Here is a 22,928-nt window from a genome sequence, read left to right on the forward strand (position 1 = left end):
ATATTGAGGTCACGGAGGGTATCCAGAGAAGGGCAATGAAGCTGTGGGGTCTGGAGCACAAGTCTTATGAGAAGCAGCTGAAGGAACTGGGGTTGTTCATTCTGGAGGAGGCTCAGGGGAGACCTTATCACGTTCTACAGCTATCTGAAAAGAGATTGCAGTGAAGAGGGGATCAGCCTCTTCTTCTGTGTAACTAGGAATAGGATGGGAGGGAATGCACTCAAGTTGTGCCAGGGAAGATTCAGGTTGAATGTTAAGAAAAATTTCTTTCATGAAGAAGTGGTTAGGTGCTGGAATGGACTGCCAAGGGAGGTGGTTGAATCACTGTCCCTGGAGGCGTTCATGAACCATGTAGATGTGGTACTGAGGGACACGGTTCAGAAGGGAAGTATTGGTGGTAGGTGGATGGTTGGACTGGATGATCTTGGAGGTCTTTTCCAACCTTGGGGATTCTGTGATTCTATAATTATGGAGCTAGTGCCCAAACCCTTCCTTCTCTACCTGGGATCTGTAGGTTTGTAATGAGGACAGGTCTGAATTGTGTATCTGGCAGCTCTCAGTGAGCAGCACTGCTACATGCACAAGAGGAGGTGGCTCTGGATGGGGATTTTAGGTGTTTGATCCAGCCTGACTTGTTTTACATGTTTGTTGTACAAATAAGGAACTTTGGACAAGGTGGCTTCCTTGTGGTTGAGGGAGCAACGGGTATTTCTCTCTGCCTTCACTTGTTTTTACCATGTTTTGACTTGCTATCCTCAACCAACTAGCAGTCAGTGAGATCAAGATGAAATTGATTAAATTCCTTTTGTTTATTCAGTCAAAACAGGATACTATTATCAGACTTCTGCCCCTTTCTTATGCTGTAAAACAGATTCTTAATACACAGATATATATATTTGTCCCCAAACTGCATATCCCAGTTCTTTCAGCTCCTACCTGAGCTGCCCCTTACTGCAGTAATTCTGTATGAAGGAGCAACTGCAGAGCCCAGCCTGGGGCTCTGTAGCAGCAATCTGTTCTGTAGCCCTAAGCTGGTCTCATTGTGTTAAATGACACTGCTAATCCAGAGTGCAATAGCCATGATTCATTTTAGGATCATAGCTTAGGATTTAGCATTGTAAGATGCATTTGGTATAATCTGCAGGGAGCTATAAGGAAGAATTCCTGCTACAGGCAAAACTTAGGCAAAGGCTCTCTGAAAGAAGATAAATGGTTCCTGTGATTTACTAGCATAACTATTGAAGTGTCATTTGTTATATAGCAGCATTAAGGCTAGTTTTAGTATAAAAAATGGTTTGAGGGAAACTGAAATGCTTTCATGGTACATTTACAGGTAAATACATTAAGGAACAAAACCCAGTGCTTTCCAACAGTGAACATTTTTCTTCTATGTCCATTTAAGCCTATAGTTAAAGCTCACTTTTATTCCATTTACCTACCTGAATTATGACATTGCGTTGGACTCACTGCATCAATGTTTTAACGTTAAACAATCAGGGTAATACAGAATCGCTTCATTTCTGTGACAAAATAAATCTCCCCGAGCACTACAAGTTCTACACACACAGCTTTGTAAAACTTGGCAGCAGCGGCTCCTGCCGTGTTATTTCATACCCACAAATAGGAAAATAAAAGCAGAAAGTGTGGCTAAGGAACTTTGGCAGGACTTTTATTTTATGTGACACTTGTATTGTGTCACTGTAAGCTTCAGTGAAAAACAAAACAAAAATACCACCAAAAAAAGTAGTAAAGCAAAAACATATAAAAAAATACTTCCAGAAAAGAAATCACATCGCAATCCGTGAGTTAAGTGAACTTTAGACTTTCTGCATAGTTTGTTCTCCCTGTTCATGGATGTTGTATTTTGATTTTCAATCACATTTCTGTGGATTTCTAAGGCAAATCAGGACAGCAGGATGGGACTAAATGCAAAAGTTAACTGAGGTCTGACAACCGGAGATCAGCAACACAAGATCAGTACAGAGGGCAAACCCCAAATAATTCAGACATCATGATGATTTCAGCTACGGCAGTCATGGAAGAGATGACAGAAATAGAGGCTCAGATATCTGTCAGCCTCACAGAGGTCATGGGGAAAGGTGACAGAAATAAAGGCTCAAATTTCTGTCAGCATCACAGTGGGCATTTTAAATAAGGTTTGTTGGGCGTGCTGACCCAACCTGTGCAATCTTTCAGTTTTCAATCAGAACGGACTACATGAAAGCAGTGATGAAGACAGTAGCTAAGTGGTGCCATGAGACAAATATAAATCAACCTCTGTGAACAATATATCCTTTCTACACATATAATACACAATGCAATGTTTTATTTGAAAAATAAACACTTGAATCCTTTCTAAACTTATGTAACATTACAACCACGTTCCAGCATTTTGTCAAATCAAAAGTATACCCTTAGGTCACCAACTGTTCACTTTAGGAGTCAGTCCTTAAAAGGATCAACGTACTGATCTGAAGAGTGCCAAGGAAGTAAGGTCCTTACTGGATCAGGTAGAAATATGTAGTGCAGATATACACCTTCCTTAGGGCGCTTTTCTTTGTTTTAAAACAAACCCACACAGGACAGAGTACATCAGAGAGATCTAAAGGTATCTAATTCAAAGTGAAGGCCTATTCAAGGTGCCACTTTAACTCCATAGAACTCTCCTTCCTATTGTTATCTATCAGATACATCAGCTGCTTGCAAACCTAACACTTGGCCTATATTAAAAGTAAACTGAGATTCAACTCTTCTGCACCTCTGACTTCCCACTATGCTGTTTCCTTTATTTTAATTGAAAATAGCATTTGTGTTTTACAACAGCATACCCCAAATGTACATACACCAAAGGAGTCTAGTATCAGTTTCCAAACTTGTAGTATAAAGAAGGAAGACTTAACACTTTATTTTTTAAACACGAGGCAGAATAGCGTAGTGACTTTCAAACCAATACATTCATCTTAGTGTTTAATATAAGTCATTAAGGTTGGAAAAGACATCCAAGATCGTCTGGTCCAACCATCACCACCTTGCCCACAAAGCCATGTCCCTAAGTGTCGCATTTACACATATCCTGAAAACCTCCAGACCCCCAACTGCCACTGCAGGGATGGTACTCATGTGATGGTGTGCTCCCTCCACCCCTTCTTTCTTTCTCTTAACTTCCTCCTTCAGCCTAGAGGCCTTGCATAGGAAGACAATGAGGAACGGTACTGGTAACACTCTCTAAGACAGCTTAACAATCACAAATTTGTTTCAAAATGGGAGGCTGAAAATGGATAGGAGACACCTGGTTTAAGAAGACACCTGGTTCAAAAGCTGAATGCCAATTGTGCATGAGCCTAAAAACAAAGTATGAGTCATTAATCTTACCCCATAACTGGTGAGCAGCACAAACAGCTTCTCAAGCTCTCCCACATGGCACTGGGATGCAGGGACATGACCTCCCGTCAAGCAGGGGCACCTCTCAAGGTTATGCTGTGAAGGCTGGTGCACTTGAGGCAATGATGCTGCTGGTATATGACATCTTGTTCTTGGTACTTGCCAGCTGCTTCTTCACACTCCTGCTTCCTCTACAGGAAGATGCTGGAGCCTCTCAGAGCAGCCAAAGCTGAAGGTGGCCTCATATACCCCAGGCAGCTAGACGGCCCCAGAGCCAGATCTGACATCAGTGCTAGCTGCCTCAGCTCTCACCTGGAGCCCAGCACTATGCTACCACAGCAGCAAGAACCCCATCTGGATCCCACTTCCAGCAATGAGATGTGTCACCTCCTCAATGCCACCTTCCTCTTTCTATTCACAGAGCTTAGGGACATGGCCCTAGTCAGGAACTTGGTGATGAATAAGATTAGGGCAGAGTTTGAGAAACTGCTCCAGACCAAGTTGACAGGAAAGGTGCTGGAGTAGCTCAGCTTCAGGGACATCTATCTGAGCAATATCCTGCCCATCTTCAAAGCCATCAGACTCATCTGGCCAGTGGTCTGCAACGAGGACAGCTGTCCCAAAGAGCTGAGCTTCGAGGTGGACCTGGAATACAGTGGCAACTTCCATCTGGCTGTTGACTCTGATCTGGTCTTTGGTAAGCCAGCCTACTCCTTAATCAAGATCTCCTGGGTGATGGGGCTGAACGTGGTCGTCACGTGCCTACCCTTCATGCATTGGTTCATCTCCTTTATGGATGACTCCGTGATAGTCTCTTTTAAAAAACAACAACCATTTGTGTCAGGCATGAGAAGTGTAAAATATTTGCTTCATTCCAGTTGTTTTACTTCATTCCAAACTGCAGGACATCCATGCCTTTCAGAGATCTGTCTTATCCTCATAGCGACACATACATGAAGCTCTCTGGCTGTCAAGGTACGGCTTACATCCTAAGTGTATAACTGCATCAAACAAGAGCTGAACAATTGATTCACAAGCTGCAAGCAAAGAGGCATTCAGTTAGAAGTACTCTTTAGATAGAATAAAAAACTAATAGGAATGTCTGGGGCAAACTGAGAAGGATTTTAAAAAGCAATCTTCTCTGAGCATAGCAAACAGACTGTCAAAGAAAGACTGATACAGAATCAGCTAAATTGTGATTAAGGATTTTTCACATACCAACCAAAACACACAAGGTGATTCACTGGCTATGGAATGTTATCAGTGTTAAAAACATCACTCAGTCTTGCAAAGACAAAAGAACTGTTCCACCTTTTGCTTTCCCAATTTATCACAGATTGCCTGTGTTGAAAAGGACCACAATGATCACCTAGTTCCAACCCCCCTGCTACGTGCAGAGTTGCCAACCAGTAGAGCAGGCTGCCCAGAGCCACATCCAGCCTGGCCTTGAATGCCTCCAGGGATGTGGCATCTACAACCTCCTTGGGCAATCTGTTCCAGTGTGTTACCACGCTCTGTGTATAAAACTTCCTCCTGATATCTAACCTAAACCTCCCGTGTCTCAGTTTAAGACCATTCCCCCTTGTCCTTTCACTATCTACCGTTGTAAACAGCTGTATTTATGCAAAGGTTGCTACCTTTAATAGCAGCTCAACAGAAATGAGTAAACATTCGCCAGTTCTGACAAAGCAGGAACATGATGACCTCTTTGCAGTTACAGGAATTTGAGAAGTTCAAACACAGGCTTGTTCTAAAAACTGATTGTTTTCAGTGGGTTCTGGAAAAGAACCATTGTCTAAATTAAGTGTGGTTATGTCATGCTCCGATCAGATGTGGGCCAACAATCAGAAGGAATCCAATCACAAGATTATAGGCTGCTTGGGAAAAACCTAAAATGTATGCACTAAGGGATAGTATTAACTTCTACTATAATAACGTGTTATTCTACTACCTTATTTCACAAAAGGAAGCAATTCAGTATTTTCCTACTGCTTAAATGTAGTAGACATTTAGAAATCAGTCAGCAAAACAGTGAATATTGAGCAAACGTGACAATTAAAGTGTGTTTTGATAATCCTAGAAGGGAAGCTTTGTGTTTTCAGCTCAAGGTTAGTTTTAACTCTGAACATTTTCCTACGCTGTGTAATTGCTCAGCTGCATGAGAGTCATACAGAAGGACAGAACAAGGCATCTTTCAGCAACAGCATCAGTTTATGGGAATGTAGCATTACTGTGCCTCAAAATGATTGTTTGCCAGACAAGCTCAGTAAAACTGGGGGGCAAAATAAAAACAGGCATTTATCACACTTACCCTGGACGTTTTCTGATATTCCAAGTGTTTTCTGCACATCTCTGCAAATTTTGGAGAGGCAGGTCTGAAATTGCTCATCGCAGTCATTTTTTTTATTGCCACAAGTGTCATAACATCTATCGTGGTGATTGCAGCACTTTGTCATCAGAGGGATACCGATGTCAAACTGTAGGGAAAACCCCACATGCGCCATTAGTAATGTATGAGACAGAAAAGAAAGAGTCTATGAACATGAGAAGAGTATAAAAGTTACAAAACAAAACTAATGCAAGCAGCAGCTGTCATTCATTTATCATTGTAGTTTGCTGTTCACCTCCAGTAAGCTGTGCTGGTTTGACCCCAGCTAGCAGCCAAATACCCGCACAGTTGCCTGCTTAACCCCTGTCCCCTCACAGGTCAGGGGAAACTACAGGCAGGTCAGAAACAAGAAAATGCATAGTTCTAGATAGAAGTTTAATAAGTGAGCAGAAAAGGGAAAAACCACTCAAAATAAGCTACACAAAAGCAGTCACTCAGGAACCCCTCGGAGAAGCCTCGTGCCCAGCCTGTCCCTCAGAAACCAGCCCCTCTCTATCCAGTTCAATTGTACTGCCAAGCATGATGTTACACAGGTAGGGAACATCCCTTTGGCTTCTCTGAGTCAGCTGTCCCAGCTGTGTCCCCTCCCAGCTCCTTGCCCAGCCTCAGCCTACTCGATGGGCACAATGACAAAACAAGAGCAAGTCTTAGTGCTGTGCTAAGCACTGCTCAGCAGCAGACATGAGCGATGTGTTATCAGTGCTGGTTTAGCCCCAAATCACAAGCATGGTGCGGGCTGCTAGGAAGCCAGTTAACTCCATCAATATCAGACCCAGTACAGCAGTTAGTTGCTATAAATGTAGACAGTGAAAATGTTTATGCTGTGTTTACCTCTAATACTAACATTTTCCATGTGTTGTTGCCAAAGCATGTGCTGGAGCTAATAAAAGCAGGGACATAGCACACAGGTGCTGTCTCATCCTTAGAAAGTGGGAGGAGAAACATCACCCACCTCAAGGAAAGTTGGCATATGAAAAAGCACACACCCACAGAAACCCCGGAGTGGACTTACATGAACTCCAAATAGAGGTGATCCACAACCACTTGGTGGCGAAGGTTTATATCCATAGCGAGGAAAGGGCTTGGATCCTAAAAAAGATCATTTCTAGTGCTTTAAAAAGGTTTTTTTCCAGATTTTTCCACACTGTCAAAACTCAGCCCAGGAGTTCTGCTGGGCCTCAGACAGCACCAGCTGCACACCTGATGTAAGCACCTGAATTAATTCCTACCAAACCATGAGAACTCAGCACTTCATAAATAATAACGAAGTACTAAAAGAAGGCACCTGAGCAAATATTCACTTCAGGTCTCACACTTAAAAAAGAAAACAAAAAAGCCTCGTGTGACTAAAACTGATACATCCCACAGAGGATTACATTAATAAAACCCAGAGGTTCTTTGGAGAATTCACGAACTTACTCTAAGGTACTTCATATGCATTCAAGAACATTCCTGGGCTCCATCAGGAGAGGGGTGGTCAGCAGGGATAGGGAGGTGATTGTCCCTCTCTACTCTGCTCTTGTGAGGCCCCATCTGGAGTACTGTGTCCAGGTGTGGAGCCCTCAGTACAAAAAAGATATGGTGATTTTGGAAAGGGTCCAGAGGAGGGCCACGAAGCTGATCAGGGGGCTGGAGCACCTCCCCTATGAGGACAGGCTGAGGGAGTTGGGTTTGTTCAGCCCGGAGAAGAGAAGGTTGTGGGGTGACCTCATTGCAGCCTTTCAATACCTGAAGGGAACTTACTCCCAGGAGGGGAGCAAACTCTTCGAAAGGGCTGATAATAGCAGGACTAGGGGAAATGGTTTTAAGTTAAAAGAGGGAAGATTTAGGTTGGATGTTAGGGGGAAGTTCTTTACTAGGAGAGTGGTTAGGTCCTGGAACAGGCTGCCCAGGGAGGTTGTGGATGCCCCGTCCTTGGAGGTGTTCAAGACCAGGTTGGACAGGGCTCTGGGCAACCTGATCTAGTAAAGGCGATGTTTGGTGGCCCTGCTAGGCAGGGGGGTTGGAACTACATGATCCTTGAGGTCCCTTCCAACCCGGGTCATTCTGTAATTTCTGTAAGAACGCTACTCCGATGTTTTCAGCTTAAACTTTACAACCCTCTGGCAGGAAGAACAGCGCTGCCCGAGCTCAGCCTGCCGGCCCACAGGGTCACCGCTGGAGGCGAGTAAGGCCGCCGCTCCCGGAGCGGGGCAGGACGGCACACTGAAGCCCGTTCCTGGAGCTACAGACGGCTACCCGAAGGGTCCCGCACACCCGCCCGCCTCACCGTCGCTGCATTTGTACTGGCAGAGGCCGTCCTCGCCGCCCAGGAGGTCGAGCGCCGCGTTGAGGTACACGTCGATCTTGTGCACGCCGTTCCGGATGGTTTTCAGCGTCATTCTCCAATCTGGGGTCTGTGGCGCCTCCTGGCTCCGGGCCGCCGGCTGCCGCGGGCCCACCCAGGCACCCGCCATCAGCAGCGGCAGGAGCAGCAGGGTGCGGGCCATGCCCGCCGCGCCGCGCCCCGCCAGGCGCTCGCTAAGCCCCCGCCGTGCGGCCGCAGCGCTCCGCACGCACGGCCCGGCCCGCCGCCATCGGCCCCGCTGACACCGCCCCGACGGCTGGGCGGGACTGCGGACAGGGCGCGGCCTACCGGGGAGCTCAGCTGGCGGCTGCTCGTGGCCCGGCGTTGCTGTGTGAGGGGCTGGGAGAGGAGTTGCTCTGAGGCCTTTCCACGTGCGAGCGATTCGCTTTCAGGTAACGGCACTAAGTGTGTGCCGTGCGGCCGGTGTGGGAGGACCTCTGTTCAGCACGACGTTGGGGGTGCTGAGAGTGGCACACCGTGAGCCCTTTGCTCTAACACCGCCTTCTTGCGCTTCTTAGGTGAGGCAGGGTGGAACCACACGGGAATCGTTTTAATATCTGCTACGAAAGCCTTGTTTTGTGACGTGTGGAAATCCTCAAAATACAGCCATGGTGGAATTGTAGGGCGCAGGTAACTGCAGAGGACGGGAAATACAAAGAGCACGGAAAGGCTTCTGGATCTACAGGAGGGCGCAAAAGTAGCTGGTAAATGCTGCTGCGTGTTTGGGCTTCTGTTTGTTTTTCCTCTTCAGTCTTTTACGTTCGTTATTATTAACTGGAGACATAGGAAAAACTGTTAGCAGATGTTGTCAGACAGAAGAGGGAGCTCTTGCCGCACCTATACTGGAAAGTGCCCGTCCCTGTGGTTGCTGTACCGAAGCCCTCCTTCGGCGGAGCAGTTCCAAAGGAGGGGTGTGAGCATACGCTTTCCTGAACGAGAAGTCTTGGTAGGGGCGGGTAAGGAAAGCAGTCTGTACTCTTACTTTACTTGGAGGTGACCGACAGGGCCTTACTTGCCAAATTCAAGCTGATGCGGCTCTTCTTATTTTTACAAGTCAGTGGAGGATGAAGTCAGTGAAAAGAGAGAAAAAGAACTAACAACAAAAGGACAGATACTTGAATTTCCCTGCAGTAAATGTGGTTTTATTAGGTAATTTTGCTCTGGACTTATATGAATGTAAAACTCTTTTGTACAGACTTCTGTAAAACTGTAGTAATTGTAGAGAACTGAACGTTTTCAAGCTACATTATTTCAAGATTTGTACAAATAGTTGCTTAGGTACATGGCTGCTATTGTTTAAAAGGACTGGTGTTCAATTCTGTGTGGATAATAACACGTGTTTAGTTTCCTGAGCTTTAGATATTATACCGTGAAATGAGACTTCTCGTCACATGGTGGCTAATCCAGTCGTAATAGCTGGCTACTTGTGTGTAGACACCAGGGTGACCGGCCTCCCCGCAGTTTTCACCCCAACTCACAACTCCCCAGACATACGCCACATTTTCTGCATCAAAGCAGACCAAGGGACCTCCCGAATCACCTTTGCAACTGTCAATGGAGCCATCATAAGTACCTGCAGCAAAAGGGATGGGGGAGGAAGGGGGGAAACATCAGCAACTCCAAAGTAAGTCAATGTGCAAACTAGCACACAAAGTAGAGCTCAGGAGGCTTTTTAGATCCATGTCACTTCCTGACACATGTGCCTAACAGTCACTACTACTGGAAGTTCCCAACCTCTTTGGTCTGCTACTTTTTAATTATTTTGAAGTGCGGGCCACCTCATGATAATTTTGGCTGGCCCCAAATCTTGCGTGTGAGGAATGTGATTCTTGTTGTACTCTCTGTAACAGAGAAGAATTCAGAGGTATATTATATCATTAGAAGTAGCTTATAAAAAGGGGACAGAAAGTAGAAGAAAAGGGTAAGAAGGTTATTAGACCGATCCCTCTGGAAATTAAGCTATCATAATATGCATGTTCCTCTACATCTGCTATTGATGTCCTCTCTACCCAGTAATACATTGGCCAATTTCATCTGAGCTATGCAGAAGCTGAAACCTTAAAATTAATTTCTCTACAAGCTCTATGGCAAAAGGTGGGCAGGTCCAAGGATAGTACATGAAAGATGGGATACAAGAGAGTGCATCTGTCTTTAACTGAGCCCTTGCAGATACAGCACTTGAAGTGTGGACCCTCTGGAGTACCAGGTGACAGCTCTGAGACACAACATACTCACTACAAGTGGTGCTCTCTACAAGTTTCTGGGGTTTTGAAGCTACTTGTTTCCAATATAGCAAATGTAGTGGTTGTGAAAATAAATAAATAAAAATAAATGAAGAGGAAAGAATAGGATATTGGCAAAAACTTGCTAGAGAGTTGGAATACAATTTATGCTTTGTCCCATAGATTCAGTAGAAGTGTGTAGAGACGTCTTTAGCTCCTTTTTTCTACTTGGTTGATTGGCCTAGTATGAAGGAACCCATACAAAGCAAGACTCCCCATGTTTTTAAACTTGTAACCTCTTTTTTGAGTCTCTACATCACTGAGAAAGAGTTTTGTGAATGTTTCAGGATTGGAAAGACTAATCCCATGTAGCTAGACTTTGTTGTCCTTACTTAGTTGAATTAATGTTACCTTGTATCAGCAACTCCAGCAGATACCAGTCCTTAATTCCAGAATTTGCACCTGCATTCTTATTGTACTCACAATTGTATTCACAAATGGTTAAGCTTTTATATCCAGTTTTGATTTGCCTTGTTATTTATGTAGTTTGTTTAAATACTGCCTTTACTTCAGAGTTAAAGAATGGTTGAAACTATCTGTCCTGTAAGTTGAAAACTCATTGCTCTTTAAGACGTGTGTTTGGCAATACCTTTTGTTACTTGAAAAGCAAAAATGTGTACTCAAAATGCTTATTTTAGTATTAGGAATGACAACCAGTTTCCTGGTCAGACTAATCTTTGTTTGAAAAGTTTATAGTATTTTTCCTGGGGTGTGGTTTAGTGGTAGAAAATATCTCAGCAGATGAATAGTCACATGCTAGTCAATAGCACTGTGAATGTGCTCCAAAAAAGGCATTTGCTTTAATATGTTCCTGAACCAGAATAAAATAGAGGTAGGAGGAAGTTCAGTGGGCTGTAAAGTGCTTGTGTGTTTAGAAAACATGACTCCAACTGTGTGCTGAAATTTGCCCATAATCACTGAAACTTGGCTTACTGTCACCATAACTGTTTATAATTAGATAGATAGCAACAGGTTACTGTAGGCTCCAGTGGCTAGTGCTTCGCTAATGACGGTGTCCTTGCATTTGGTTTATTGCATTTTCCAAGTCTAAAAGATTCTCGGCCATTATGTCAGACCTTAAAAGCTGTGTGCACAATGGTAAAGAATTTATAGTAAGAAAATTCATACTTGCCTGCACATGCCATTTTTTGTAAAAACCGTCCTGGATACAATTCAGAACAATTCTGAAATAAATTGACGTTTCCCCATTTGAGCACATATTGTTTGGTATAACCTAGAAAAGAAAATAATACACCTTATAAAGCTGATAAATGTGTATGAAATACTTTTAATATCATAAATTGAAAGTTATAGGTTTGCTTATCTATTGAATGTAATCTTAAATATTATGAACCAGGTACCTTAAACCGCTGCTAACATTCACCCTACATCCATTGCCACCCATTGCCTGTATATTTCAAAATAAAAGCAGAGTGTTTAAATTGCAGTATTAAATGCAGTAGTTTCTTTTTGGTGATTTTTTTACTCCTTCCCTTTGTTATTTTCTAAATTTTTTTCCCATGTTTTTCATACCAGGGTTTCCAGACGCTGGGAGATCAGTATATTGCTCTCTGTGAAATGGGGAAATGCCTTTGATCATCCTTGTTACCTCTCTTTCTCAGAAAGATGTGAGGACTGGGACTTGCAGATACAGGTGAGCTATGTAGTACAAGGTTAAGGAGAGGCCCTGTTTTGTTCGCTGTTTGCTGGTAATTCATCATATCATAGTATCATAGTATCGTGCGAGTTGGAAGGGACCTTAGAGATCATCGAGTCCAACTCCCAGGTTTCGAGCCCCCTGTGTAGCGAAGCAGCACTTCTACCCCCTGCGCCACAGGGGGGATTCGAACCCGGGCCCTCCAGTGCCGCAAGCAGCTTATACCACTGCGCCACTGGGGGCACACTTCTTAACACATTCTTAACTTTGCATTCGGTTTATGGACTGCTAGTGCTTTTATGCAGTAATTCTGATACAAAACAAGTGCTTCCCAAGGCTTTGAAAGCGTGACTGCATTGGGCCTGTCCTTCTCTGGGTTGAACCCATTCGTGGCTGAAATGTGCTGAGCTTTGTAACTGCTGGTTGCATCTCAGATCCATTTGGGCAGCGCACAGATGTCTGGCTGTGACCATGAGCCATGTGTTAAATACTGGTACCAGGTTTGCACAGCTAAGATAAATATGAGACTGGTAATTACAGCTACTTCTTCTGGATGTCTCAGAGGTACTAAACGGCTCTGGTCCCCTTTGAGAAGCATGTACAGGAGCAGTATAACAAATAACTTTCTTGCTTATGCACGTGTTGTTTGAATGCAGCTGTCTCACTCTTGTCATCTCCTTCCTGCTCCCTTGCTGCACTGTGCTGACACAAGTGTGCTGCAGTGGAGTCAGGCTGCAGATAAAGCTGCAAACCAACGTTGCCTTTTATCAGGTTAGTTCTCAAACAGAGGTGTCCTTCGAACTAACTTATTGGAACAAAAGAGGAAGCAAGCAGTATAAAAAAGAGAATTGACAGCCAAATGCCAACAGCCTGTGTTTGCTGTGCTCAGCCTCTTGCAAGTGCTTTGCGTGCACCACTCTTCAGCCTTTTCAGTATGGGAGCTGATCACTGTTTGAAACACACAGATAAAAATTATACATTCTGGTAGTAAGCACTGAATCAAATACCTTTCTCTAGTCCCCATCCAGAAACCTTGCATTTATCGCCAGCCTTGAACATATGCTCTGACCAGGGGATGCAGGCAGGTATGCTGTATTTCAGGGAGCACTCTCCTTTTCCATGACCTTTCAGCTCCAGCAGAGCGATGTCATTTTCATACGTTGCAGCATTGTATTTCTCATGGATTATCAGTTGATTTAGTCTGTAAGTGTCTGTCTCTGTGTCATACTGTATTGTATCCAACAGCCCAATCCAGACACGGTATAGATGAACCCGAGTTGCGCTGGAAAAAAAAACAATGGAATAAAATATGTTTTGGTACCTCATGCAAGCACTGTATGTTTCAATTAATCATAGTATTTTGTTTTTGTAGAATAAAAATTCATATTACATACATATAGTTTCTTTCTGGACTTGTATGTCCAGGTTGTTCTGAAGCAAGTAGAAGGCTGGTGACACTTAGTGCTGAGTCCTGAAGTTAATAGAGAAAGACAGTACTAAAGACCAGTGTGTTTAGTGCCCTCACAAAGAGAAAGCAAGGCTTATGCCTCTGATATCAGGTGAAAGAGAAGAATGAACGAATTCACATGTAATGCTGGGCTCAGCAGGTCTTTCCTGCCCACTCCTGCTGACTGTGGGGAATAAGTGGCACAAGGGATATTCTTGGGGAGCAGGTGCTGGGCCTCCCCAGTGCTGAGAGGAGGTAACTCAGAATTACTTTTTTGCTCACTGACAAAATACTTTGTCTCTGAATCCCTCTCATTGTTAATGTGAGCAAGTCAGTGATTTTAATTGTTTTATTGAATGGGCAAGGAGGAATTAGCAATCAAGTAGCTGAGAAGAGCAATAATACACAGATTCATCTTTTCTGCTTTACAAAGAAATACTTTCTCAGGTTGTTGCTTTTACCTGACGCAGTGTGCAGCAGTCAGAACCCAACAGCCACCAATGTAAACCCCTCCACAGTACACTGTTGTACCTTCAGTACCACTGTCTTTAATTGCCACTTGCCAAGGGAATTCACCCTATTAAAATAACAGAAACCCAAATAATATGAAATCATCATTGTGCAATTTTTTTGTGCATAAAGGGAAACACCATATCACTTCATCTTCTTGACTAAATCTGCTATTAAGAAATTGTCTGTAATTTGGGCTCTGATATAAAGGCTCTGTATTCTAAACTACAGTAACTTTGTTGTCTCCTGACATTATGACATTTTGCAGTGTCTCCCTCCTCCCCAACTTTCTGTCAAGAAGCTCCTGAAAAAAAACACAGATGGAGGATTTGACCTGGTATAATCAAGCATTACGTTTATGATTGTAATTATACATAGCTATAGTATTAAGTATTTTGCTGAATCATTTTCAATGCGTACTTGCACGGTAATGCTGTATTTTGTAGCTTGGTGTTTTATCTTATGAGCTGTGCTTCTATTTATATTCTTCCAGTGTGTTGCCGCTACTAATGTAAAACATGAAATTAATGATGCAACATCTTTTGTTATTTCTGTACATTTTAACAGAAAGACAATAACAACCATTTAAATTGTTACTGAATGAACACATGAGCCTATATTTGTAAGGTTTGGTTGTGTGGGGAGGTGGGGGGGGGAAGGGAAGGCTATTATTACTTTTTACCTTTCTTGCAGTTTGTCCACCTATGATTCTTTTCCGTCGGGTTAATGTGTGATTTACAACACCGCAGTTTATTTGGGGAAGGAACGTCTTTGCCAGTTTTCTTTCTTTAACAAAAAGGAAGAATGTGTCTCAGAATTCAAGCATTCATTCACTCTACTTGGAGACAGTCTTATCTTTACCTTGAAATCATGAGTGCTGTGAGTATGCAAGTAGCTGAAGTTGCAGGAAGGCAGAAGACCCAGAATGTTACATCTGTTTTTGCTTTGAAAGTTACCTTAGCATCACGTTATTTTTCTTTATTTTCCATTGCTGACAGCATTCAGGTAAATAATCTCAAAGCAGTTGCCATAGACTTGCTTAGAGTTTATCTCTATCCATTGCTAATATGTACAGATGCGGATCCTGAGGCAGGATGAATTATTATTGTTGTTGAGATTAGTGGAAAGCTAGTCAAATAGTTAAGCCCCAGATTGTTTACTACTAAGCCACAAAGTCCATGTATCTGAGTGTTGCATGTCTGTCCAACTGGCTGGTAGCTAGAAGCCACTAAAAAGAGGGTATGCAGTGGTTTGTTGGGAGGTTACTTACCTGCATCCATACTGTGATTTTCATCATTTTTTTTCATGATTTTCATCAGTTTTGATTTGCCTGTAGAGAAATAATAGAATACTAAGAACAGTTACTAACATTTATATTGTTCTGTTACTTGAATGTTTGGTTGTGTACCAGAATCATGGTACGTTTTTAGCTGGATAGGTGCATACCATTTCACATGGACAGAAATACTCTGTAAGCATGGTGCCTGCTGTTTCCTTTCTTCTCTACTTTTCTACTCTGCTGCCACAGCTTACAAATTACCTGCATCCAGCAAACACTCATTTATAACTACATGATATCTAGTCTTCTTTACTTGTCCAGAGGACCATTCTGCAAAGAAACCCTGTGAATTGGCCTCCTTTTATTTTATTTTATTTTATTTTATTTTTTATTTTATTTTATTTTATTTTATTTTATTTTATTTTATTTTATTTTATTTTATTTTATTTTATTTTATTTTATTTTATTTTATTTTATTTTATTTTATTTTAATTATTTCTAATGCAATAGACTGCTCTCCTCTACCAGGAAACACCAGAAATTCTTCCTCCTGCCCCATCAATCTTTTGGAGCTTTCTAAAGCCCGGAGGAGCATTAGGTAAAAAGGTAAAAGGATATATATTTTTAAATTTCCAATTTAGATGCTGCTGCTCTGTACTCTGTGCCTCCGTTAACAGGGTAAGGGATGGTGTTCAACACAAGAGGTAAACTAAATGCTTCCTGAATCTGGTTTGTCAGCTTTTATTCAAACAAAATACCCATTGAATTCACTTCCTAAATGGAGGCTGAGGATTGGCTCTGTTCTCATATTACTGACAGTAATGTTTACTTTTAGGGTTCAGTTTACCTTTACCAATTACCATGTACCGAAAATGTTTACTTTTTGGCTTTAGACTTTGTCTCTTATCTAAAATATTCTAAGTTCAAAACAAAACAAGGTATTTTCAATGGTAAGGAGAAGAGTACAGATGAACTATTATATTAACAAACTAGTTAAATTAATTCCTTATACACAAGGAAGATATTCTTGCTTGCTCCATCTACATCTTCTTCCCCAAAACAGGATACCAGTTTGATAGATGTCCATGTATGCAAAAGTCATAATCTGCTTTAAGCCTCCTAAAACATAATCTGCTTCTTCTGTCCTTTAGTTTTCTTGCCATTTATTTCTAGTAGGAAGGGAAGGAAAAGCACGTAACCTTTTCTTAGTTTCCTAGTATGTGTAACATAACATCAGAAAGACTAATTCTTGCGTGCATTTTGGTTTTGCTAATCTGATAAATGACTTAATAACACACATTCTGTAGTCTGCAGGTTTAATTCAGTACAACAAAAGGAAAAGAAAGAAAAACACATCTTAAAAGGAAACCTGAACAGAGAGCTTGAGCTTCATCCTCTCCTGTTAGGCAGTCAACTTCTTTGTTACACACATCCTTATTTGGAATACAGATATTTGATCGACAGTGGAAGCTGTTGTTTCTGCATTCTGTAATATAGAAGAACTAAAATGGTAAAGCACAGGACTGTATGATTCAGTGACCTCACATAATTAGAGAGCTTCTTAAAATACAAACCCGATCAAATATCCATGTTATGGGGGACTTTGCTATTTATAAATAGATCCTGAAAGTAGGGTCTGTAAGTGTAAAATGAAGTGAATACTTGACTCCGCTCATTTTACTGTCTTGGTGTTATAAAATGTATGAGTTTAAGAAAGATCTTATTTTAGTTTAAGATAGTTCATTGGAAAAAAACAAACAACCAGCAACATGGTTTTGTTTGATTACAGTCAGTTTTGCCCTATTGAAAATGCATTTAATTCTGTCTAATACAGTTAGGTTTTGTTTCTTTGTTTTTGTTTGTATCAACAGCCTCCTAAATCTCATTATTTTTTTATTATCAGAAAGAATCCAGATCCTCAGAGATCAGTTGCTTGCTTTGGAAAATTGAATTATTCATATTATTATAATTATCTAACTATAGAATCATAGAATTTTTTTGTACTTTCCCATACAGAAACTATGGTTTTCTTACCTTGACATAGTGATGCAATAGAGATTTTAATGTTACAGCACTGTAAGAATTAATTCTTTGGGGATGGTTTTTTGCTGAAATATTTGTTAAACAACTGAGAAAACAAATTACCTTTGCAGCAGAGTTCATCACTTAAGTCTCCACAGTCATTTATACCATCACAGGCTTTAGTCACAGAAATGCACTTGTCATTTGCACAATGGAACTCACCAGCTGAACATTCTGTGCAGAGATGAAAATGAAGTTAGTATAGAAATGACTATAGGTTCACAACTGCCCGAGGTAATATTCAGCATACACGTTTTATTCATTCAACAGTTTGGCCTGTCAAAAGTAGGTGTCTCAAAACCTAGTTAAGTAAATAGGATTTATTTTTTTTTAATTGATTTTATTGCCTCCTCTTCAGACTTTCAATGTGAGTATGTATTGTCTTCCTCCAACTTTCAGTAACCTGGCAAAAGGGAACTTTGTTTCTTCCACACGTAGAATAAAGCAGAAGTGTTAGCTTCAGTTGATCTCCCAAAGCAAGAACAAAGGAAGAAGGATGAGGTTGTCACCTGTGTCCTCGTCCTCATCAGCTAACCTAGGACAGACAAGAGTTGTGGGATATAATATGCTTTGGAAGGGATGCGGGAACAGCCAGAACCATGCGTGAAATTTGTCCACGTTTGGGTAGTATCTGTCATGATCTTCTAGGAGCAATGGTGCATTATTTTCCAAGGTCATAAATTCAAGATTGCCTCGGTTGTCTTGAATGTTTGCAAAAGGATTCTTTAGAAAAAAAGATAAAAATTAAAAGATTTCATTGCAGATTTGCGATGGATGAGATTTGAGCAGAATAGATCTTCAATACATATATTTCAGATGAACTTAACGTGAAAAGCTTTAAGTAGATTTAAAGCAAAATAAAACCCTGCTAACCTCGGAGAGCTTTCTGGCATTGGAGGCTAACAAATCCCTCATTACTAGCTCTTAATTTCTTCTCTATGTAACATTCAGCAAGACTTGTCTCTAGGCCTCTGCAAGTTATTTGGAAGCAGTGTGATGGTTCTGTGATGTTGTAGACAGTGTGGTAATATTCAGCACCTCTGTAAAGATAAAAATGATAATAACAAATTCAGTACTTTTGAAATGGATTGTCCTCTGCTTTTATTGTTCAGAATTTCTATGATTTTCCCCAGTGTTAAAGAACTTTGGTCATGGCTAAGGTAATGAACAAAAACAGATTTCCCATGGAGTGCTATAAGGGTAAGGAGGAAAGTAGGAGATATTTACTTTGGAAGAAAACATAAAACAAAGTGCCAGTTTTTGCCAATTGCATCATAGAACTGGCTCTGAATCTGTGACACACTCGTCTCAGTTACTGTGTATGGTGATAGATATAAATCATCTTGCATGAGGCTGAGTACCAGTGGTGTCATCAAAACCAATGCATATTGAGGAAGCTCAGGGCACTGCAAGGTTGGCATTCATTAATCACCTGAATGTGATCCTCTAACAGTGTATCTCTTTTTCTCTTAAGAAAATAAGGAATGAGTAAATAAATAACTGGAGTGACTTGCAGTGGGAGTCAAGGGCTGGATGCTGTGTCCAGAACCTCTCTCTATGCTATCTGAAGAGGTATGAATCAGGACTGGGAAATATTTAATTCTCATCTACAGGGGACAAATTTAGGCACTGTGATAGCATTCTTAGTCTCTAGGGTTGGAGAGGCAGTCCTATGTGGCTCAGTTACACTATTGTTTTTAATGATTATGTACAGGATAGATAGATCATGATGACCTCAGCGTGTCACCCATTTCATTGGTGTGGTCTCAGGAAGAAAAAGTGTGGCCTCAGCTATTTCTGGTGGGCAAAGCAAGCAATAGTGGCAGGTCAAAGGATGAAGAAAAAAACCTGTGTTCTGGTTCTTGTTAGTCTGGCTGCTGCAAGTAGCAAAACACAGCTGTACCATTTGGCCAGCCAGTTTAAGAAACTTTTCTCTATACGCAGTTCATTGATCAGAGCCATCTGATCGTCCATCTATGCACTTTCCCTTACACAGACCTGAGAGAAAACTCATCTATCAGATTTAAACCTTATTTTAAAAATAAAATACTAATCCTTTGAACAGTTGTTATTTGTAAGAAAATGAAGAAATCTATTTTGGCATTTGCTTTCAAGAGGCTTTACTGTAGCCGATATATTGTTCATGAAAATTTTCCCTTAATAGTTGGCTGACTGACTGACCCTTATATAAGCATCACTATTCGTTCACATCCATTGCAGTCACAGAGAAATTCCCCAAACTTACAATGGAAAGCCAAGGTGTCTGCAGGCCACATTTGCTTCATTCATAGTCCACGTACTGTCACATACAAAAAGGTCCTCATTGTTCACAGGTTTTACTTGAAGCAAATGCGAATCCTTGTAGCCCAAGGAGATTTTAAATGTTTCTAAAAAAATAAAATAAAATAAAATAAAATAAAAATTTTTAAAAAAATCCCCTATAAAATTGTATTCTATGGATGTATCAAGTGGAAAGACAGCGCAGGAAGAAACCAGACCTAGAGTATGTTGTTGGTATCCAGAGCTCATATGGAATGAACAGTAGGTTGGGAATCAGAAGCCTGAAGTTATTACTGCAGATTTTTCTGAGGGCTGATGTTATGAGTCTGTTGCTTTTTCAACATCTACCAGCTTCAGAACAAATGAAGATAACAGTTCCTGTTCTGTAAGCATACTTGGAGGTCTTCTGAGGAAAGGATGCGTTTCAGTGTAAGACTTCTGATAGAGGACTTTCAGTGATCGAACAAATGACTGATACATTTTGAAAGAAAAAAAAAGAGATATGAATACCTGTGGACGTGCATTTCCCCTTGTTCAGAAACTTTGCTTCAGGACGTTGACACTCATAGCTCTTGAGGTGGCAGTAAGTATGGAAGTGCCTTCCAGTGGTCGAACAAACTGAAGTGCCGTTCCTTGGACACTGGTAGGGAAGCTTACAGAGGCATTTTCCCTCCACGCATCGTTCCCATGGGTGACAAAAAACTTTCTTACAGGACTTGTGTGTGTATTTGTTGCTTAAACATTCTTCTATGAGGTAAGTGTCTTGCTCAGCTGGCTGACTGTCTGGCTCAACTGGCTGAGCAGGCTCAATGTATGAAAAATGTTCTTCTGTATCGTTAGATGCTGCATTCTGTAAGGCACAAATTAAAAAATAAACCAAAACCAAATAGAGAACAGGACTAGAGGTTGCACCAGCAGCTCTGCAGATCCCTTGCATACCTCAGCAAAGTGACTGCGAGCCTTTTCCCTATCTTGTAAGAATGGAAGTGCTAAATATCATCTGTAATGTATATCCCTTTGTCTTTGAGATACTCACCTTTCTGTTTTCCTGGATTTTTTGTTCTTTTTCAGATCATTCTCCTGGTTTGCTTTTCACTGTCACTGATCACCCACAAACTATACTCTCAAAAAATCAGCTGAAGTATGCAACAGAAGATGATAAACATTTCAAGCTTGTGGTTTATAGCAGGCCACAACAATGGAACCGTAAGCAAATTAAATACAAGGGGACTTCATAGAATCACACAGAATGTCCTGGGTTGAAAAGGGACTCATGAATCTCCAACCACCTCTCCCTCCCGCCCAGCTGGCAGAGCCACCAACCTCCACATTTAATACTAGACCAAGCTGCCCAGAGCCCCATCCAACCTGGCCTTATACACCCCCAGGGATGGGGCATCCACAGCCTCTCTGGGCAGCCTGTTCCAGCACCTCACCACTCGTAATAACAAACTTCCCCCTGACATCCAACCTAAATCTTCCATCCTTTAACTTAAAACCATTTCCCCTTGTCCTGCTATTATCTACCCTTTCAAAGAATTGACTTCCCTAAGTTGGCTTAAACACCAGAAAAATAAAATAAGAGTAGCAACTTGATTTTTTTCAAGACCTTTTTATTGTCCCCATTGACTTAGCTAATAACTGTAACTTAGTTAACTATACCAATAACTACGTAGAAACAAATCTAAAATTAACGATTTGTTTAATTGCTACTAACAAGTATCTTCAACAAATGTGAAAATTAAATGCCCCTCCCAGTCCGTTTTGTTCCCATATCTTGAATGGCAGTGGGTTTGCAGTGTGGTTTCTGGTTGTTATGGGCTGCAAGGAGTGTTCCTGATCTCTCCACCTGAGTGTCTGTCTCTAGGTGAGTGATAACACCTATCCTTGCAGCTCTCTGGTTATGCCACTACTGGCTGAGTCCTTTTGCTCACTAAGAGCTCTGGGTAGGGGGAATGTCGAAATGTGAAAAATATGTAACTAGACTTTGCATAGAGATGAATAAGAAATGTCAGTTGTCAGATGGGATTTATCGGATTTGAGTGCATCCACTGAATCAACAGACCCAAAGTTTAAAGTTCTCATGAAGAAATCCTGGCCTAAGTAAAGGCAGTGGGAATGTTGCTGAGGCAGAATTTAATCCGAGCCCCTCCCACCCTTTTAAGGGCTGTATAATCTTAATAAATTCTTCCTGTTCTTCTCAGGTCACTAGAATCCTATGCATTATCTTTAAATTTACATACCAAACTCTGAGCCAGGCCCGGCTTGGCATAACTCCCATATTGCACTAGATGTTTCTCCTTAGTTCTGACTGAATAGCAACAGAAGGTGCTGATCTTTATCTAGGGGCTTTTCTGGAAAGCTCAGGCTATGCTGAACATGGAGCCCATCAGGATTTCCTGAGAGGCTTTTGCCAGAAGAGATTTCACAACAGAAGCTTTCTGAGCTGAGCCACACTTGCAAGTCAGGTTTAGCGTAGGATCCTGATTGAAAGATATTCCAGAAGCCTGTTAATGTAAACCTCAGGCTGAACCAATACATGAAAGAGATTCACATTTTCAAACTGGACTAAAACAAATGGACGAAATACAAATACTACTGCAGGAAATTAAATATATGTATATATATATAATCTTTTTATAATAATCAACTTTTCTGTTGGCTGGGTTCTTGTTGGTTTATTTCTAAAATAGGAGGGTTCCACAAGAAAAGAAGTTCTTACCTGTGCTCGACAGAAAGAAAAGAGAGAGAAGGAAACCAAGAAAACCGCAACCACTCTCATGATGAACTTTTATCTCTTTGTAGAGAAATTCCCCTGGCCGGGATTTGTCCCGATCGCCAGTTATTGGGTTTGTGTTTAATTTTTAACCATTGGTAAAACAGTTTGAAGTGGACTCACAAACGACTACGGCAGCCTTAGATGTTAAGGGATGAGTGGGACCCCATCCCATTTAAGCTGTTTTGCTGTGAATAGAGAACCAAAGGAAAGCCATTGAAGTCAGCGATTACAGGGGAGCGCTCAGCGGGCTCTCTCGCTCCCCGCCCGTGGCAGCGTGCTGTCATGGGAGATGCTTTCTTAGCTGAGATACGCATATGTCTCCGTGCAGGCAGGCAGACGGAAGGGAACAACGCTACTGTCTCCGTGCGAACGTGTAACCAGCTGAGCTTTGCTCAGACAGCCATTGCGGCAGCGGCCAATCCCGCTGCATGCCTCCTAAGGGCGCTTTCCGGGAGAACCGCGGCCTCTTTTGCGACAGTGCCGCTGAGCACCTGT

At 41.8% G+C, this 22,928-nt stretch overlaps 2 protein-coding genes and 1 long non-coding RNA gene across 4 annotated transcripts; 1 reads left to right on the forward strand and 2 right to left on the reverse strand.

The window, feature by feature from the left end:
- Positions 1-1,643: 1,643 nt before the first annotated feature.
- On the reverse strand, positions 1,644-8,380 carry PLA2G12A (phospholipase A2 group XIIA). Its single transcript, XM_072334139.1, has 4 exons — positions 8,040-8,380; positions 6,783-6,859; positions 5,693-5,858; positions 1,644-4,418 (listed from the first exon to the last, which is right to left on the reverse strand). Exons 1-4 carry the CDS (start codon positions 8,257-8,259, stop codon positions 4,300-4,302), a joined length of 582 nt encoding a protein of 193 aa, XP_072190240.1. The 5' UTR covers positions 8,260-8,380; the 3' UTR covers positions 1,644-4,299.
- LOC140250978 (uncharacterized) lies at positions 8,374-22,383 on the forward strand. Its single transcript, XR_011903343.1, has 3 exons — positions 8,374-8,509; positions 11,936-12,053; positions 20,726-22,383. It is a non-coding gene; the product is annotated as an uncharacterized lncRNA (long non-coding RNA).
- On the reverse strand, positions 9,235-22,904 carry CFI (complement factor I). 2 transcript variants are annotated; one of them, XM_072334131.1, is made up of 12 exons: positions 22,377-22,876; positions 20,165-20,504; positions 19,620-19,761; positions 18,248-18,414; positions 17,438-17,548; positions 16,662-16,778; positions 15,284-15,343; positions 14,696-14,799; positions 13,965-14,080; positions 13,064-13,338; positions 11,532-11,633; positions 9,235-9,690 (listed from the first exon to the last, which is right to left on the reverse strand). In XM_072334131.1, the coding sequence occupies exons 1-12, from the start codon at positions 22,434-22,436 to the stop codon at positions 9,473-9,475; spliced, it is 1,812 nt and encodes a 603-aa protein (XP_072190232.1). In that variant the 5' UTR covers positions 22,437-22,876; the 3' UTR covers positions 9,235-9,472. The 2 variants fall into 2 exon arrangements, with proteins under 2 accessions (XP_072190232.1, XP_072190233.1); XM_072334132.1 differs by lacking the exons at positions 18,248-18,414; positions 19,620-19,761 and having other exon boundaries at positions 22,377-22,904.
- Between the last annotated feature and the right edge of the window lie 24 nt (positions 22,905-22,928).

The sequence above is a fragment of the Excalfactoria chinensis genome, chromosome 4 (assembly GCF_039878825.1).
Source record: "Excalfactoria chinensis isolate bCotChi1 chromosome 4, bCotChi1.hap2, whole genome shotgun sequence".
In the NCBI taxonomy this organism is placed as follows: Eukaryota; Metazoa; Chordata; class Aves; order Galliformes; family Phasianidae; genus Excalfactoria; species Excalfactoria chinensis.

What these genes read in the sequence shown, in the direction of transcription:
- PLA2G12A (XM_072334139.1), bottom strand. Translation starts at nt 8,259, where the DNA reads ATGGCCCGCACCCTGCTGCTCCTGCCGCTGCTGATGGCGGGTGCCTGG. An exon ending in CCAGTACAAATGCAGCGACG is followed by an intron (nt 6,860 to 8,039) that starts GTGAGGCGGGCG and finishes GATCTTTTTTAG; the next exon opens with GATCCAAGCCCTTTCCTCGC. An exon ending in CACCTCTATTTGGAGTTCAT is followed by an intron (nt 5,859 to 6,782) that starts GTAAGTCCACTC and finishes TTTTCCCTACAG; the next exon opens with TTTGACATCGGTATCCCTCT.
- CFI (XM_072334131.1), bottom strand. Translation starts at nt 22,436, where the DNA reads ATGAGAGTGGTTGCGGTTTTCTTGGTTTCCTTCTCTCTCTTTTCTTTC. An exon ending in AGACACCTTGGCTTTCCATT is followed by an intron (nt 18,415 to 19,619) that starts GTAAGTTTGGGG and finishes TTATCTTTACAG; the next exon opens with AGGTGCTGAATATTACCACA. An exon ending in GTGGACAAACTGCAAGAAAG is followed by an intron (nt 14,081 to 14,695) that starts GTAAAAAGTAAT and finishes TTATTTTAATAG; the next exon opens with GGTGAATTCCCTTGGCAAGT.